Consider the following 20,710-nt stretch of genomic DNA (forward strand, 5'->3'; position numbering starts at 1 on the left):
AACTGTCTTGATTCAGATAGAGCATTTTAAACACCTTTCCAATTTATTAATGTTATCAAATTTGCTTTTGTTGTTTTGGAATCTTTTATTGAAGAGTAAAACTAGGTAGGCTCAAAAGAGCTCAGGAGTGTGCATGTGTCTTTGGTATTCAATGGCAGGAGTGTTTTGCAGCATTATTTATACTTTGTTATACAATGTTACAAAACACTCCTGCCATAGAGTACCAAAGACACATGCACACTCCTGAGCTCTAATGAGCCTACCTATAGTTTTACTATTCAATGAAAGATACCATGAGAACGAAGCAAATTTGTTAACAGAAGTAAATTGGAAAGTTGCTTAAAATTGCATGCTCTATCCGAATCATGACAGTTTAATTTTGACTTTACTGTCCCTTTAAATCGTTTTTTTGTGAAAACAAAACCAATGCTCTTTTATACATTGAATCTGAAGCCATTTCGCGCTTTAAATAAAATGTGCAGGTTTTACACATTTGAGTAATACTTAGACAATACAAATATGCCAAGAGAAACAATGGTGTGGTCATACGGATATTAAGAGCTGCAAATGATGCAGAAACAAATGTTTAAATAGATCTATAGAAAACAAGTATAAAGGTTGTTTGATGGAACATCATAGATCATTCTGGGTCCTCTACACTGGGAATGTCCTGCAGAGTCTCTCCCAAGTCACTGCTGTCTTCAGCATCCTGTTGCTGCAATGTATCACTGGAATGTTTTCGCTTGTTGTGTCGCCGCAGGGTGTTTCGCTCAGTGAAGCGCAGATGACAGATGTTACACTGGTATGGTTTCTCACCAGTGTGCACCCTTTGATGTCTTAACAGCTCCCCAGACTCTCTGAAACCCTTTAAGCAGATGACACACTGGAATGCTCTCTCACCAGTATGAATATGTTTGTGCCGTTGCAAGTGGGATGAGCGTTTAAAGCTCTTACCACACACTTCGCACTCAAATGGCTTTTTCTCAGAATGGGTGATACTATGTCTCTCCAGGTCAGACATGTAAAGGAATGTCCTAAAACACATCGGACAATTGTGAAGCTTTTTAGGAACTTGGAATGATCTCTCCTCTTGAGCTTTTTTTGATAATGTTTCTAGATCTGTCTTTGAAACTGTATATGGGATCCCTTTATCATCAATTAATAAGACATTTCCTTCTATACCACATGCACTATCATCTTTCAGTTCTTCTCTATCGTCTGTAAGATCTATTGTTTCCCTGGTAGGAGGCAACAGGTGGTTGTTGGTATTGTTGTCTTGATGTTCTTCAATGGTCTCTGGAGGTGCCTGTGCATCAGGTGAGTCGTCGGTTGAATACTTAATACCTGAGCACATATTAATATTATAGGACTCTTTAGTTTTAAAGGCTGCAGATGTTATATAATCTACAGGAGGCCTAATAAATTCCTGCTCCACAACCCTGACAGCCTCTATAGGTGAATAATTACCATTCATATGCTGTATACTTTTACTACCAGGGTGGTCACACGGTTGTTCTCCCATTGCAAAAGAAGAATTTTGTATAAAGCTCCATGGAGATTTGAAAATTGATGTAGCAATAGGTTCGGGGTCTAATTTTATTAGTTCTGATCCAGCTGCTACCCATCTTGATGAAGTCATACCATCAAATTGGCTTTCATGGTAAGAACTCCCTACATAGTTGTATAAACCTGGAAAAATCTCCTCTCTCATACTTCTGTGGTTTAGAGGTAAGTGATTTAATATGGGATAAGCACCTCCATTCTCTATCATTTTTGGTTGTATCCCATGGCTGCTAAAAGCTGAATAACGTGGTTGGGATCCAGGCTTTACAAAAAAAGCACTTGTCTCTCTGTCCATCAACCCCATGCCTGAACCCCATATAGGCCTCCTTGCTGCCAGGGCATTGAAGTATGCACTGTTTATTGAATTATTCCACGGTTTACTGTGGTATGATGGTTCAACCCTCCATGGTTGGTAATATTGTCTGTTCTGGTTTGCAGACTCCATCATAAATCTTTTCTTTTAATTTAGATGTTTCCGATTTCCTTTATTGACCCATATCTAAAAACAGAAAATAACTTGTTAATGTTAGTTTCATGAACACTTTGTCATATAGCTTGACAAACCTTGGGAAACCAAAGATCCATGGCTACTAAAATTTTATTCTGACTTGTAACTCTTTTAGATTAGTCTACATAAATTCCTCCTATAAAATGTGTAGCTGGCTCTTTAATATTCTAACTGGTTTGTATGTTTCATCTACATTTATAAACCCTTATTTGTCAAATAAATAATAATATATAAACAATAAAAACTGAAATGGAAACTCATATTGTGGTCTTTAAAGGGACATGATACCCAAATGTTGAATCACTTGAAAGTGATGCAGCATATCTGTAAAAAGATGACTGAAGGGGGCGGAGCCGGCAGCCGCCAAGATGGCAGCGTAAATCCGGAGCTCTGTGAACAGAGTCTTTTATATCCCAGCCTAGGGCAACAAATACAACAAATAACAGCTGCAATGCACACCAACTAACTCCCTGAGATGCACTCTACCAGCAAAAGGTATTAGAACCGGGATAACAAGCACCTCCAGCACTTTACACACCTAAAAGCTAAAGCGGCATAGTGTCTGTAAAACTGACGACACTGCCCTGCTTGCAATCCACACACCAGCAAATTCCCCAGCAGCATAACTGTATAACGAGGGGGAGAGAAACTACCGCATCTAGGATCGACAACCCAACAGTGCAATAGCACCTGCAGTCTGGTAAGGTAGGCCACAAACATACACCAAACACCATGCTCCATGAGGAGCAAGCCCTGTGATCTAAGCGAATACGCCACTCCCAACACCCACAAGGGCACCACAAAGGGCATTACAAACACCAGATCCTGACCTAATAGAACGCCACCATGCGCAGAAAATAGGCCTCCTTACATAACAGCTATATAAACACTGCGTAGAAGCATATTGGGCATTATAAACACCAGGCCCTGACTACGCATACTGAATATCGATAAGGACTATTTAGACAACAGCTACTGGAGCATTTTGCTTAAACATCCAGCAAAAAAACACCTACATCACCACTCCAGAAAACAACAGGCCAAACCTTATAAAAACTTGCTGAATCCCATCACAGAAAGAGGATCAAAGGGACTTTAAATACTAAGTTACTGGGCCCTTAAAGGAGACACATACACTCCTATTTAGAACTGTTTCTCAACAACTGCACAGCAATCGACCGCAAATATTTCAGCTCAACGACCACACCTGCACTTGGCAGCATATACACCATGATTTCTCACCTAACAAGCAACGTATCTGCCTTACAATGGCATCCAGAAGACCTGCTAAGCAAGACAAGGCCACCAAATCTACAACGGCCAGATCCCATACCATGCCGTCTTATTTTAACTCTACAGAACAATTCACATCACCCACGGCTACTACGAAGCTAAAGAAATCTGCAAGTCAAGACACTCAGGAGAATGTTTCCCCAACACTCCCCAGTACTGAGACCCCGAACCCTCAATCATAATTATCTCACTTTTCTACAAAGCAAGATATTTCTGAAATTTTCAGAACATGCTTATGTGAAGAACTGGTAGAACTGAAAGAGAGATTATATTCTCTGTATAGAAGACACAACAACATCACAATAAGACCTTATAGAATCACTCATGGAAAAAATTGATGACATGGAAAATAGAAGCAGAATGAAGAACTTACGTCTAAGGGGTATACCAGAATACCTGCAAGCTCTATTCTCAACACTAAAAGAGCCCTCCTATACGAATGATATCTTGTGGGTAAGGGCACATAGAGCTTTCCGGCCCAAACCCCTAGACACAGCACCTCCTAGGGACATAATCATCAGGTTTAAAAACTTCCTAGAAAAGGAGATGCTACTTAACTTAATCAATCCAGAAGGCTCCAGCCGGTATGATTCAGAGGAAATGTGATTCAATTCAAATGTATCAGGACTTATCAACCAGAACTTTACAACAGAGAAAGGAATTCTCCCCCTTAACAACACTTCTACGTAATAAAAGGATTCCGTATCGGTGGGGATTCCCTAAACAAATACCTTTACTTCAGGACAATAAATGAATCTTCTGCAAAAACCCTGGGGATATCACTCCATTCTGCAGAGATCTGGGACTTGACCCACCTGAGGAACCCACCACTTCTTCCTCCACGCAACAAACAACACAGAAGAGAGCGGGAGTTAGTCTTGAAAGATGGCAAACTAAATTACCTAATAAAACCACCTCCTCAGCTTCAAAAGCGTACAAGCACTCACAATCTCCAAGATCTCCACACACAACTGATTCTGAAGCAAACAGACAAACTCCATCACCCTAACAGGTATTGGGCTCCTGATAAGAAGACACCTGATACAAGAGTGACTTTTCCATTTCAGCCTTTTCAGGTATTATGCTTTCATTCCAATCCTTTCAAGCAGCTGATACAGTAAATGTGTATCACCTCTGTGTGATACTATGGCAACACCCAGATCAGTAACACCTACTTTCAATTACACCTCTGATGAAGAAACAGAGAGACTCTGTGACTGTTCACCCCTATTTGTTAATTTCCTTTTCATGTCTGATTTCAGATGGAGAGATATGTTTTTGTTCTATTATCTTGGTTTTTATCTTAACTTTTGTTTATATCTGTATTTTTGCCTTTATATTAATCGCCTAATAATGGTGAAATGTTACTTGACATCTCATTATATGCTAAAAGTCTGTCTGACCAACTGTCCATTCATCATGGGAATATTGAATCAAATATGTGCATGCTCTCTTAATGTACTGGTTTTGCAATTTAAAATATAAAGGTCTCGTAAACTCCCTATATTCCCACAAATGACACAACAAACACCATCCACTTACCCTAATGACTCAAAATGCAAAGGGCTCAAACTCTCCATGCAAACTTTCTAAGGCTTTACCAGATATTGCAAATTGCAAAAAATATATTTTTTTCCTACAGGAAATTCACTTCAGGCGACATAAAGAACCTAAATATCTAGGGTCAACCTACACCCAACACTTCCACAGTTCAGGACACACAAAAAAAGGCAGAGTAAGCATACTACTCAAGAAAACTCTCCCTTTTACACTACTCCAAAAAAGTACACACATTGAAGGCAGATTTCTGGGTATAGTTGGTTTACTTTATGGAAGGCCAATCCCCCTACTAAATGCATACGCCCCGAACACTAATCAAAGACCTTTTTTCACAAAGATGTTTAAACACATATTAGATATCTCATAGGGACTTATTTATCTAGGTGTAGACCTTAACATTCCTCTACAACCTGTAATGGATAGCAACAACCCACATAAAATATCCTCCACAAGGACAGTTTCACACTTATGGAAAAACATGAAACTGTATAACTTATATGACACAGTCGTATAGACTACATATTGACAAATCAAACAAGCTTCTCCCAAATATGTAGAAGTGAAATAACCCCAACATCATGGTCAGATCATTCTACCGTCTAAATATCAATTAACTGGCCTGAAACCTCATCTAGCCAGTTTCTCTGGAAGCTAAAAGATACATTACTAGATAATGCAGACACAATAGATAAATTAAACAAATTACTGACAGAATATTTCCAACTTAACATACCATCCACAACTAATCAATTCGCAGTTTGGGAGGCACACAAATGCTTTCTAAGAGGTAAACTCATCAAACTACAATCTATTGAACGAAAAGCCCCAAACAAATCCTATAACGATCTCACTCGTAAACTTTCAGAATTAGACTTCCTTAATAAAAATGCCCCACTTGATAAAGACATCCTAATGAAGCTCACACCAACCAGAGCAGCATTAAATGATTACTTACAAATAGAATACCAATCACTCCAACATAAAACATATAGTCTCTTCCATTACGAGGGCAACAGAGCTAGTAAATAGCTAGTGAGAGCCCTAAAGTAAAAGAGACTTAAAACACACATTTACAAAATCAACCCTCCCAAGGGACATCCATTGAAAACCATTACAGATATTTCCCACAAATACTACAGTGACTTATATAACATAGACCCATCACCCACATTAACATCTAGTCTTGAAAAAGACACACAGTTCATTTAAAAATGTCCCCTCCCATCCCTAAATGAAGCTCAACTGTCAAAACTTAACTCCCAGATCACCATTCAAGAAATATTAACAGCTATAAAAACAATTAAATAAAGCAAAAAGCCCAGGCCCAGATGGATTTTCCACAAAATACTATCACACCTTGTCCACAACATTAGCCCCGCACTTACAAACTATATTTAACGAAATTTCAAATGGCTCAAATCCCCCCCCCTTAATGCTAGAATCACATGTGGTAGTACTTCCTAAACCAGGAAAAAAAAAACTCACCTTCAAACTTTCGTCCCATCTCCCTTTTGAATGTTGACATAAAGCTATAAGCCAAAATTATTGCCACCCGTATGAACAGAATCCTCCCAGAACTTATACATGTCAACCAGGTTGGCTTCATCCCATTACGAGAAGCAAGAGACAACACAATAAAAATTCTAAATATAATAGAACACACCAACAAACATCACATCCCCACAGTGATGCTGAGAAAGCTTTCGACCGCTTAAAGTGGTCCTTTCTGAGGGCAACCTTGACAAAATTCAGGTTCAATGATAAATTTAAACATATAATCTTTGTCCTTTATAACAACCTCACAGCTAAAATTAAACTAAACTACACACTTTCCCAACCCTTCTACATCAAAAATGGAACAAGACAGGGGTGCCCCCTCTCCCCAACATTGTTTGTACTAGCAATGGAAGTACTAGGCGGCCTACATTAGAACATCTCCTGAAATCAAAGGTATCCAAATTGGTCCCACGGAATACAAGGTCTCTCTCTACGTGGATGATGTACTATTGACACTAAATGACCTACAACCCTCTATCCCATCATTAATGACACTCCTACACACTTATTGAGAATTCTACAACTTCCAAATCAACACAAACAAATCTGAATTCATCTGCATAAACACTACACCCAGCGACCTGATCCCTGTATAACTTCAAACATCAACTTATCGCCATCAAATACTTAGGTGTTCATATCCCTTCCCACCCAGACAAGCTGATATCACTAAATTACAACGCTCTTAAGACAAATATCAACACTACTCTTTAATTTGTTTTTCAAAGCTCATATCATTTACAGGTAGAATCAACACCATCAAGGTGATGAAACTCCCAAAGATACTGTATCTTTTCCAGACCCTTCTCATACCATTACCTGAACCCTTAATTAATCAATTCCAAAAACTTATAAATTCATTCATCTGGCAACACAAACGTCCCCAAATTGCCACACAAACAATGTATAGACCTAAACATAGAGGTGGTTTTGAGGTACCTAATCTTTTATGGTACCGAAATGCAACATTCCTGACTCGCTTTACAGACTGGTGCAAACACAACTCCAATAAAGATTGAGTATCACTAGAACATAGACTCGCCAATTGTGCACAGTTAGGTGGCCTTTGCTGGCTCCCAAATAAACGAAAACGCTCATCAAATCTTTCCTCCACCCTTATAACAGAAACATTTAAAGTATGGGACAATACTATTTGACACTACAAAACAATATTGACTCCATTCTCCCCATTAACCCCTTTACTGAACAACCCAAACTTTACATTATCTGCCTCTCCGACAGAAATTATTATCCCTACACTACAACAAGCAATACCATGCTACACACTGGAAAAATAAAATTGAAAAAGAGGATATCGCAGACATACTAGGACCTAAATTTACAAATTGGTTCATGTACATACAACTTACACACTTCCTTTCAACTCATCCTGATAAAACCAACATCTATAGGACCCTTTCAAAAACCTTTGTCTTTTATCACATCCACACACAGGTATCCTATCCAAAACATATAAACTTCTCCAAACTCACCAAGTTGAAAATCCCCCTTCATATACTCAAAAATGGGAAACAGAAATAGGGGAGCAACAAAGACCACAATTCAGGAATACCATTTTCAATCAGATGAGTTCATCCTCATCTTCCATTTCAACTTTTGAAATGAATATGAAATGTCTATGCAGATGGCATTATACTCCTGACAAACTAAATAAAATAAACTCTATATACGCTTCTGTGTGCTGGAGAGGATGCGACCAAAGAGGTACATTTATACACTTATAGTGGGAATGCCCAGTAGCCCAAAAATATTGGTCAGATATTAAAAAAGTAGACAAAGCACTAGAGACTTCTATACCCTTGAATCCTTGGACCTTTCTTTTTAATCATCCTCCACCCATTAAATGCACCTTAAGGCTAAAATTATTCACAAACATGACAAACACAGCCAAATGTTACGTGACGTAACTTACGCCCCATATAGTTGGAAAAAAACAGACCTCCCAAATATACAATTTTGGAAAGACAGGGTCTCCACACTCATACAAATGGAAAAATACCACTATACACAAAACAAAAAGCTAGATTATTTCCTCTCCCTCTGCCTCATATGGGAAGAGTACCTCAACATAACAAATCCTCACACCAGGACACTTATGGTACATCATCCTCTTGAGACACAAAAAACAACGCTCTAGTAGATTGAGCAATAATGCACGCAAAGCATTTTTACACTGATAACTCTCACTACTACAGTATTCCTATGTTTATTTAAAACGACAAACCAAAGGCTATAAACAGATAGATTTGGGTTTTTTTTATAATGTTTTTGTTATATACGTTGTCTCTTTAATTACTCTGTAACAAATATTAACCTTGCACTACTGTACCGCAATAGGAGCTGCGTCTCCACCCTTTGTAAAAAATCCCTTTATCTTCAATAAAGCTGTTTAAAAAAAAAAGATGACTGGAAAATATCACATGAACATCTCTGTAAAAAAGGAAGAAATGTTACCTCAATCTTTGATCAGTTTACCTCAACCTTTCATCAGTTGCCAAATCCCATTGTAAAGAGATTTTAAGCAGGATGCCAGTCCCGGACCTTGCAGGAAGCATGCATCTGGTATCTGCAGGCACATTCACTATATTTCTCTCCCCAGTTTAAGGAAGTTTACTGTGAAATCGTGTGATATTTTAGTGAAATCCCATGAGATCGGTACAGCAAAGTTTTTTTCTTTCACCATGAAGATAACAGTAAAAAGAGTAGCTCCGGATCACTTAGTCTGGTGAGCTGAAGAAATGTTAAGGTAAAATAATATTACTTTTTATTACATAGAGATGTTCGTGTGATATTTTCTTGTCAGATTCTTACTATTATGCTGAATCACATTCAAGATATTTAGCATACGAGTATCAGGTCCCTTTAAGGAAGCGGTTTGAACATTTCCACCTTTACTGTTATGGCTACTTAATGGTGAGACATGAAAATAAGAATTAAACTTTCATGATTCAGACAGCGCGTACAAGTTTAAAAAAAAAGTTTCCTATTATCAAATTTACTTTGTTTTCTTGGCATCCTTTGTTAAAAAAACAGAATTTATGCTTACCTGATAAATTACTTTCTCCAACGGTGTGTCCGGTCCACGGCGTCATCCTTACTTGTGGGAATATCTCTTCCCCAACAGGAAATGGCAAAGAGTCCCAGCAAAGCTGGCCATATAGTCCCTCCTAGGCTCCGCCCACCCCAGTCATTCGACCGACGGACAGGAGGAAAAAATAGGAGAAACCATATGGTACCGTGGTGACTGTAGTTAGAGAAAATAATTCATCAGACCTGATTAAAAAACCAGGGCGGGCCGTGGACCGGACACACCGTTGGAGAAAGTAATTTATCAGGTAAGCATAAATTCTGTTTTCTCCAACATTGGTGTGTCCGGTCCACGGCGTCATCCTTACTTGTGGGAACCAATACCAAAGCTTTAGGACACGGATGAAGGGAGGGAGCAAATCAGGTTACCTAAACGGAAGGCACCACGGCTTGCAAAATCTTTCTCCCAAAAATAGCCTCCGAAGAAGCAAAAGTATCAAATTTGTAAAATTTGGCAAAAGTGTGCAGTGAAGACCAAGTCGCTGCCTTACATATCTGATCAACAGAAGCCTCGTTCTTGAAGGCCCATGTGAAAGCCACAGCCCTAGTGGAGTGAGCTGTGATTCTTTCAGGAGGCTGCCGTCCGGCAGTCTCGTAAGCCAATCGGATGATGCTTTTAAGCCAAAAGGAAATAGAGGTAGAAGTCGCTATTTGACCTCTCCTTCTACCAGAATAGACGACAAACAGAGAAGATGTTTGTCTGAAATCTTTTGTAGCTTCTAAATAGAATTTTAGAGCACGGACTACGTCCAAATTGTGTAACAAACGTTCCTTCTTTGAAACTAGATTCGGACACAAAGAAGGTACAACTATCTCCTGGTTAATATTTTTGTTAGAAACAACCTTTGGAAGAAAACCAGGCTTAGTACGCAAAACCACCTTATCTGCATGGAACACCAGATAGGGCGGAGAACACTGCAGAGCAGATAACTCTGAAACTCTTCTAGCAGAAGAAATAGCAACCAAAAACAAAACTTTCCAAGATAACAACTTAATATCTATGGAATGTAGAGGTTCAAACGGAACCCCTTGAAGAACTGAAAGAACTAGATTTAAACTCCAGGGAGGAGTCAAAGGTCTGTAAACAGGCTTGATCCTAACCAGAGCCTGAACAAATGCTTGAACATCTGGCACAGCTGCCAGTCCTTTGTGTAGTAAGACAGATAAAGCAGAAATCTGTCCCTTTAGAGAACTCGCAGATAATCCTTTATCCAAACCTTCTTGCAGAAAGGAAAGAATCTTAGGAATTTTTATCTTATACCAGAGTATCTATCACCGAATCTGAAAACCCACGCTTTGATAGAATCAAGCGTTCAATCTCCAAGCCGTCAGCTGGAGGGAGACCAGATTTGGATGTTCGAATGGACCCTGAACAAGAAGGTCCTGTCTCAAAGGTAGCTACCATGGTGGAACCAATGACATATTCACCAGGTCTGCATACCAAGTCCTGCGTGGCCACGCAGGAGCTATCAAGATCACCGAGGCCCTCTCCTGTTTGATCCTGGCTACCAGCCTGGGAATGAGAGGAAACGGTGGAAACACATAAGCTAGGTTGAAGGTCCAAGGTGCTGCTAGTGCATCCACTAGAGTCGCCTTGGGATCCCTGGATCTGGACCCGTAGCAAGGAACCTTGAAGTTCTGACGAGACGCCATCAGATCCATGTCTGGAATGCCCCATAATTGAGTCAACTGGGCAAAGATCTCCGGGTGGAGTTCCCACTCCCCCGGATGGAATGTCTGACGACTCAGATAATCCGCTTCCCAGTTTTCCACACCTGGGATGTGGATCGCAGATAGATGGCAGGAGTGATCCTCCGCCCATTGTATTATTTTGGTCACTTCTTTCATCGCCAGGGAACTCCTTGTTCCCCCCTGATGATTGATATACGCAACAGTCGTCATGTTGTCTGATTGGAATCTTATGAATCTGGCCTTTGCAAGCTGAGGCCAAGCCCTGAGAGCATTGAATATCGCTCTTAGTTCCAGAATGTTTATCGGGAGAAGAGACTCTTCCCGAGACCATAGTCCCTGAGCTTTCAGGGATTCCCAGACCGCGCCCCAGCCCACTAGACTGGCGTCGGTCGTGACAATGACCCACTCTGGTCTGCGGAAGCTCATTCCCTGGGATAGGTGACCCAGGGTTAGCCACCAACGGAGTGAATCTCTGGTCTTCTGATCTACTTGAATCACTGGAGACAAGTCTGTATAGTCCCCATTCCACTGTTTCAGCATGCACAGTTGTAAAGGTCTTAGATGAATTTGCGCAAAAGGAACTATGTCCATTGCTGCAACCATCAACCCTACTACTTCCATGCACTGAGCTATGGAAGGACGTGGAACAGAATGAAGAACTTGCCAAGCGCTTAGAAGTTTTGACTTTCTGACATCTGTCAGAAAAATCCTCATTTCTAAGGAATCTATTATTGTTCCCAAGAAGGGAACTCTTGTTGACGGAGACAGAGAACTTTTTTCTATGTTCACCTTCCATCCGTGAGATCTGAGAAAGGCCAGAACGATGTCTGTATGAGCCTTTGCTTTTGAAAGGGACGACGCTTGAATTAGAATGTCGTCCAAGTATGGTACTACTGCAATGCCCCTCGGTCTTAGAACCTCTAGAAGGGACCCGAGTACCTTTGTGAAAATCCTTGGAGCAGTGGCTAATCCGAATGGGAGGGCCACAAACTGGTAATGTTTGTCCAGAAAGGCGAACCTTAGGAACTGATGATGTTCTTTGTGGATAGGAATATGTAGGTACGCATCCTTTAGATCCACGGTAGTCATAAATTGACCTTCCTGGATAGTGGGTAGAATCGTTCGAATGGTTTCCATTTTGAACGATGGTACCCTGAGAAATTTGTTTAGGATCTTTAAATCCAGAATTGGTCTGAAGGTTCCCTCTTTTTTGGGAACTACGAACAGATTTGAGTAAAATCCCATTCCTTGTTCCGTCATTGGAACTGGGTGTATCACTCCCATCTTTAACAGGTCTTCTACACAATGTAAGAACGCCTGTCTCTTTATTTGGTTTGAGGATAAGTGAGACATGTGCAACCTTCCCCTTGGGGGTAGTTCCTTGAATTCCAGAAGATAACCCTGAGAAACTATTTCTAGCGTCCAGGGACCCTGAACATCTCTTGCCCAAGCCTGAGCAAAGAGAGAGAGTCTGCCCCCCACTAGATCCGGTCCCGGATCGGGGGCTACTCCTTCATGCTGTTTTGTTAGCGGTAGCAGGCTTCTTGGCCTGCTTACCCTTGTTCCAGCCTTGCATCGGTTTCCAGGCTGGTTTGGACTGTGAGGCATTACCCTCTTGCTTAGAGGATGCAGAATTAGAGGCCGGTCCGTTCCTGAAATTACGAAAGGAACGAAAATTAGACTTATTCTTGTCCTTGAAAGGCTTATCTTGTGGGAGGGCGTGGCCCTTTCCCCCAGTGATGTCTGAGATAATCTCTTTCAATTCTGGTCCAAAGAGAGTTTTACCCTTGAAGGGGATGTTAAGCAATTTTGTCTTGGATGATACATCCGCTGACCAAGACTTTAGCCAAAGCGCTCTGCGCGCCACAATTGCAAACCCTGAATTTTTCGCCGCTAATCTAGCTAATTGCAAAGCGGCATCTAAAATAAAAACAGAATTTATGCTTACCTGATAAATTACTTTCTCCAACGGTGTGTCCGGTCCACGGCGTCATCCTTACTTGTGGGATATCTCTTCCCCAACAGGAAATGGCAAAGAGTCCCAGCAAAGCTGGCCATATAGTCCCTCCTAGGCTCCGCCCACCCCAGTCATTCGACCGACGGACAGGAGGAAATATATATAGGAGAAACCATATGGTACCGTGGTGACTGTAGTTAGAGAAAATAATTCATCAGACCTGATTAAAAAACCAGGGCGGGCCGTGGACCGGACACACCGTTGGAGAAAGTAATTTATCAGGTAAGCATAAATTCTGTTTTCTCCAACATTGGTGTGTCCGGTCCACGGCATCATCCTACTTGTGGGAACCAATACCAAAGCTTTAGGACACGGATGAAGGGAGGGAGCAAATCAGGTTACCTAAACGGAAGGCACCACAGCTTGCAAAACCTTTCTCCCAAAAATAGCCTCCAAAGAAGCAAAAGTATCAAATTTGTAAAATTTGGCAAAAGTGTGCAGTGAAGACCAAGTCGCTGCCTTACATATCTGGTCAACAGAAGCCTCGTTCTTGAAGGCCCATGTGGAAGCCACAGCCCTAGTGGAGTGAGCTGTGATTCTTTCAGGAGGCTGCCGTCCGGCAGTCTCATAAGCCAATCGTATGATGCTTTTAAGCCAAAAGGAAAGAGAGGTAGAAGTCGCTTTTTGACCTCTCCTTTTACCAGAATAAACAACAAACAAGGAAGAAGTTTGTCTGAAAACTTTTGTAGCCTCTAAATAGAATTTTAGAGCACGGACTACGTCCAAATTATGTAACAAACGTTCCTTCTTTGAAACTGGATTCGGACATAAAGAAGGAACAACTATCTCCTGGTTAATATTTTTGTTAGAAACAACCTTAGGAAGAAAACCAGGCTTAGTACGCAAAACCACCTTATCTGCATGGAACATCAGATAGGGCGGAGAACACTGCAGAGCAGATAACTCTGAAACTCTTCTAGCAGAAGAAATTGCAACCAAAAACAAAACTTTCCAAGATAGTAACTTAATATCTATGGAATGTAAAGGTTCAAACGGAACCCCTTGAAGAACTGAAAGAACTAGATTTAGACTCCAGGGAGGAGTCAAAAGGTCTGTAAACAGGCTTGATCCTAACCAGAGCCTGAACAAATGCTTGAACATCTGGCACAGTTGTCAGTCTTTTGTGTAGTAAGACAGATAAAGCAGAGATCTGTCCCTTTAGAGAACTTGCAGATAATCCTTTCTCCAAACCTTCTTGTAGAAAGGAGAGAATCTTAGGAATTTTTATCTTATTCCATGGGAATCCTTTGGATTCACACCAACAGATATATCTTTTCCATATTTTATGGTAAATCTTTCTAGTTACCGGTTTTCTGGCCTGAACCAGAGTATCTATCACAGAATCTGAAAACCCACGCTTCGATAGAATCACGCGTTCAATCTCCAAGCCGTCAGCTGGAGGGAGACCAGATTTGGATGTTCGAATGGACCCTGAACAAGAAGGTCCTATCTCAAAGGTAGCTTCCATGGTGGAACCGATGACATATTCACCAGGTCTGCATACCAAGTCCTGCGTGGCCACGCAGGAGCTATCAAGATCACCGAGGCCCTCTCCTGATTGATCCTGGCTACCAGCCTGGGAATGAGAGGAAACGGTGGAAATACATAAGCTAGGTTGAAGGTCCAAGGTGCTACTAGTGCATCTACTAGAGTCGCCTTGGAATCCCTGGATCTGGACCCGTAGCAAGGAACCTTGAAGTTCTGACGAGACGCCATCAGATCCATGTCTGGAATGCCCCATAATTGGGTTATTTGGGCAAAGATCTCCGGGTGGAGTTCCCACTCCCCCGGATGGAATGTCTGACGACTCAGAAAATCCGCCTCCCAGTTTTCCACACCTGGGATGTGGATCGCAGACAGGTGGCAGGAGTGATCCTCCGCCCATTGAATTATTTTAGTCACTTCTTTCATCGCCAGGGAACTCCTTGTTCCCCCCTGATGATTGATATACGCAACGGTCGTCATGTTGTCTGATTGGAACCTTATGAATCTGGCCTTTGCTAGTTGAGGCCAAGCCCTGAGAGCAATGAATATCGCTCTCAGCTCCAGAATGTTTATCGGGAGAAGAGACTCTTCCCGAGACCATAGACCCTGAGCTTTCAGGGATTCCCAGACCGTGCCCCAGCCCACTAGACTGGCGTCGGTCGTGACAATGACCCACTCTGGTCTGCGGAAGCTCATTCCCTGGGACAGATGGTCCAGGGTCAGCCACCAACGGAGTGAATCTCTGGTCTTCTGATCTACTTGAATCATTGGAGACAAGTCTGTATAATCCCCATTCCACTGTTTGAGCATGCACAGTTGTAATGGTCTTAGATGAATTCGTGCAAAAGGAACTATGTCCATTGCTGCAACCATCAACCCTACTACTTCCATGCACTGCGCTATGGAAGGACGAGGAACAGAATGAAGAGCTTGACAAGAGCTTAGAAGTTTTGATTTTCTGACCTCTGTCAGAAAAATCCTCATTTCTAAGGAATCTATTATTGTTCCCAAGAAGGGAACTCTTGTCGACGGAGACAGAGAACTTTTTTCTATGTTCACCTTCCATCCGTGTGATCTGAGAAAGGCCAGAACGATGTCTGTATGAGCCTTTGCTTTTGACAGGGACGACGCTTGTATTAGAATGTCGTCCAAGTAAGGTACTACTGCAATGCCCCTCGGTCTTAGAACCGCTAGAAGGGACCCTAGCACCTTTGTGAAAATCCTTGGAGCAGTGGCTAACCCGAATGGGAGGGCCACAAACTGGTAATGCTTGTCCAGAAAAGCGAACCTTAGGAACTGATGATGTTCTTTGTGGATAGGAATATGTAGGTAGGCATCCTTTAGATCCACGGTAGTCATAAATTGACTTTCCTGGATAGTGGGTAGAATCGTTCGAATGGTTTCCATCTTGAACGATGGTACCCTGAAAAATTTGTTTAGGATCTTCAAATCCAAAATTGGTCTGAAAGTTCCCTCTTTTTTGGGAACTACGAACAGATTGGAATAAAATCCCATTCCTTGTTTCTTTATTGGAACTGGGTGTATCACTCCCATCTTTAACAGGTCTTCTACACAATGTAAGAATGCCTGTCTCTTTATTTGGTTTGAGGATAAGTGAGACATGTGGAACCTTCCCCTTGGGGGTAGTTCCTTGAATTCCAGGAGATAACCTTGAGAAACTATTTCTAGCGCCCAGGGATCCTGAACATCTCTTGCCCAAGCCTGAGCAAAGAGAGAGAGTCTGCCCCCCACTAGATCCGGTCCCGGATCGGGGGCTACTCCTTCATGCTGTTTTGTTAGCAGCGGCAGGCTTCTTGGCCTGCTTACCCTTGTTCCAGCCTTGCATCGGTTTCCAGGCTGGTTTGGGTTGTGAGGCATTACCCTCTTGCTTAGAGGATGCAGAATTAGAGGCCGGTCCGTTCCTGAAATTGCGAAAGGAATGAAAATTAGACTTATTTTTAGCCTTGAAAGACCTATCTTGTGGAAGGGCGTGGCCCTTTCCCCCAGTGATGTCTGAAATAATCTCTTTCAATTCTGGTCCAAATAGAGTTTTACCTTTGAAAGGGATGTTAAGCAATTTTGTCTTGGATGACACATCCGCTGACCAAGACTTTAGCCAAAGCGCTCTGCGCGCCACAATAGCAAACCCTGAATTTTTCGCCGCTAATCTAGCTAATTGCAAAGCGGCATCTAAAATAAAAGAGTTAGCCAATTTAAGTGCGTGAACTCTGTCCATAACCTCCTCATATGGAGTCTCTCTACTGAGTGACTTTTCTAGTTCCTCAAACCAGAACCACGCTGCTGTAGTGACAGGAACAATGCACGAAATGGGTTGTAGAAGGTAACCTTGCTGTACAAAAATCTTTTTAAGCAAACCTTCCAATTTTTTATCCATAGGATCTTTGAAAGCACAACTATCTTCGATAGGAATAGTAGTGTGTTTGTTTAGAGTAGAAACTGCCCCCTCGACCTTAGGGACTGTCTGCCATAATTCCTTTCTGGGGTCGACCATAGGAAATAATTTCTTAAATATAGGGGGGGGAACAAAAGGTATGCCGGGCTTTTCCCACTCCTTATTTACTATGTCCGCCACCCGCTTGGGTATAGGAAAAGCGTCGGGGTGCACCGGAACCTCTAGGAACTTGTCCATCTTACATAATTTCTCTGGAATGACCAAATTGTCACAATCATCCAGAGTAGATAACACCTCCTTAAGCAGTGCGCGGAGATGTTCTAATTTAAATTTAAATGTCACAACATCAGGTTCAGCTTGTTGAGAAATTTTTCCTGAATCTGAAATTTCTCCATCAGACAAAACCTCCCTCATGGCCCCTTCAGATTGGTGTGAGGGTATGACAGAACAATTATCATCAGCGCCCTCCTGCTCTTCAGTGTTTAAAACAGAGCAATCACGCTTTCTCTGATAAGTAGGCATTTTGGATAAAATATTTGCTATGGAGTTATCCATTACAGCCGTTAATTGTTGCATGGTAATAAGTATTGGCGCACTAGATGTACTAGGGGCCTCCTGCGTGGGCAAAACTGGTGTAGACACAGTAGGAGATGATGTAGTATCATGTTTACTCCCCTCATCTGAGGAATCATCTTGGGCAATTTCATTATCTGTGGCAGTACTGTCCTTACTTTGTTTGGACGATACGGCACAATTATCACATAAATTTAAATGGGGAGACACATTGGCTTTCATACATATAGAACATAGCTTATCTGAAGGTACAGACATGTTAAACAGGCTTAAACTTGTCAACAAAACACAAAAAAACGTTTTAAAACAAAACCGTTACTGTCTCTTTAAATTTTAAACAGAAAACACTTTATTACTGAATATGTGAAAAAGTATGAAGGAATTGTTCAAAAATTACCAAAATTTCACCACAGTGCATTAACAGTATTGCACACCAAATATCAGAGCTTTAACCCTTAAAATAACGGAACCGGAGCCGTTTATAAATTTAACCCCTGTACAGTCCCAGCTATAGTCTTTGCTGAGACCCAACCAAGCCCAGAGGGGAATACGATACCAATTGACGCCTTCTAGAAGCTTTTCCAGCAATTTTTAGATCCTCACACATGCATCTGCATGCCCTGCTCTCAAAAAACAACTGCGCAGTAATGGCGCGAAAATGAGGCTCAGTCTACAACTAGGAAGGCCCCCTGACTGGAAAAGGTGTCTAACACAGTGCCTGCCGTTTAATAAACGTTCCCCAAGTTTATAAATGCAAATTGTCAGCATAAATATGAATAAAATGCCCAAATAAAGCAATCGATTTAGCCCATAAAAATGTCTACCAGTTTTTTAGCCCATAATAAGCCCTTTATTCTGTTTGTTTGACTAAGAAAATGGCTTACCGGTCCCCATGAGGGGAAATGACAGCCTTCCAGCATTACATCGTCTTGTTAGAAATATGGCTAGTCATACCTTAAGCAGAAAAGTCTGCTAACTGCTTCCCCCAACTGAAGTTACTTCATCTCAACAGTCCTATGTGGAAACAGCAATCGATTTTAGTTACTGTCTGCTAAAATCATCTTCCTCTCACAAACAGAAATCTTCATCCTTTTCTGTTTCAGAGTAAATAGTACATACCAGCACTATTTTAAAATAACAAACACTTGATAGAAGAATAAAAACTACATTTAAACACCAAAAAACTCTTAACCATCTCTGTGGAGATGTTGCCTGTGCAACGGCAAAGAGAATGACTGGGGTGGGTGGAGCCTAGGAGGGACTATATGGCCAGCTTTGCTGGGACTCTTTGCCATTTCCTGTTGGGGAAGAGATATCCCACAAGTAAGGATGACGCCGTGGACCGGACACACCAATGTTGGAGAAAGAGTTAGCCAACTTAAGTGCGTGAACTCTGTCCATAACCTCCTCATATGGAGTCTCTCTACTGAGCGACTTTTCTAGTTCCTCGAACCAGAACCACGCTGCTGTAGTGACAGGAACAATGCACGAAATGGGTTGTAGAAGGTAACCTTGCTGTACAAAAATCTTTTTAAGCAAACCCTCCAATTTTTTATCCATAGGATCTTTGAAAGCACAACTATCCTCGATAGGAATAGTAGTGCGCTTGTTTAGAGTAGAAACTGCCCCCTCGACCTTAGGGACTGTCTGCCATAAGTCCTTTCTGGGGTCGACCATAGGAAATAATTTCTTAAATATAGGAGGGGGAACAAAAGGTATGCCAGGCTTCTCCCACTCCTTATTCACTATGTCCGCCACCCGCTTGGGTATAGGAAAAGCGTCGGGGTGCACCGGAACCTCTAGGAACTTGTCCATCTTGCATAATTTTTCTGGAATGACACAATCATCCAGAGTAGATAACACCTCCTTAAGCAGTGCGCGGAGATGTTCTAATTTAAATTTAAATGTCACAACATCAGGTTCAGCCTGTTGAGAATTTTTTCCTGAATCTGAAATTTCCCCATCTGACAAAACCTCCCTCCTGGCCCCTTCAGATTGGTGTGAGGGTATGACAGAACAATTATCATCAGCGCCCTCCTGCTCTTCAGTGTTTAAAACAGAGCAATCGCGCTTTCTCTGATGTGTAGGCATTTTGGATAAAATATTTGCTATGGAGTTATCCATTACAGCCGTCAATTGTTGCATGGTAATAAGCATTGGCGCGCTAGAAGTACTAGGGGCCTCCTGCGTGTGCAAAACTGGTATAGACACAGAAGGAGATGATGTAGAACCATGTCTACTCCCTTCATCTGATGAATCATCTTGGGCAACTTCATTATCTGTGACAGTATTGTCCTTACATTGTTTGGACGCTATGGCACAATTATCACACAATTTTGAAGGGGGAGACACATTGACTTTAATACATATAGAACATAGCTTATCTGAAGGCACAGACATGTTAAACAGGCTTAAACTTGTCAATAAAGCACAAAAACCGTTTTAAAACAAAACCGTTACTGTCTCTTTAAATTTTAAACAGAGCACACTTTATTACTGAATATGTGAAAAAATATGAAGGAATTGTTCAAAATTTACCAAATTTTCACCACAGTGTCTTAAAGCATTAAAAGTATTGCACACCAATTTTCAGAGCTTTAACCCTTAAAATAACGAGACCGGAGCCGGTTACAGATTTAACCCCTATACAGTCCCAGCTACAGCCTTTGCTGTGACTTTACCAAGCCCAGAGGGGAATACGATACCAAATGACGCCTTCTAGGAACTTTTCCAACTACTTTCAGGTCCTCACACATGCATCTGCATGTCTTGCTCTCAAAAACAACTGCGCAGTAATGGCGCGAAAATGAGGCTCAGCCTACAACTGGGAAGGCCCTTCCTGACTGGAATAGGTGTCTAACATAGTGCCTGACGTTAAAAAACGTTCCCCAAGTTTATAAGTGTGAATTATCAGCATAAACATGTATAAAATGTCCAAATA

At 41.5% G+C, this 20,710-nt stretch overlaps 1 protein-coding gene across 2 annotated transcripts in view; it reads right to left on the reverse strand.

The window, feature by feature from the left end:
* Positions 1-267: 267 nt before the first annotated feature.
* The window catches only part of ZNF524 (zinc finger protein 524), a 37,310-nt gene continuing 16,867 nt past the window's right edge, over positions 268-20,710 (reverse strand). For both annotated transcript variants that reach the window (XM_053690610.1, XM_053690609.1), the window contains one exon: positions 268-2,062. In XM_053690610.1, the coding sequence (XP_053546585.1) occupies positions 641-2,011 (1,371 nt within the window). In that variant the 5' untranslated portion in view covers positions 2,012-2,062 and the 3' untranslated portion in view covers positions 268-640. The remainder of the gene's footprint in view (positions 2,063-20,710) is intronic.

This window comes from Bombina bombina, chromosome 8, assembly GCF_027579735.1.
Source record: "Bombina bombina isolate aBomBom1 chromosome 8, aBomBom1.pri, whole genome shotgun sequence".
NCBI classification, from domain to species: Eukaryota; Metazoa; Chordata; class Amphibia; order Anura; family Bombinatoridae; genus Bombina; species Bombina bombina.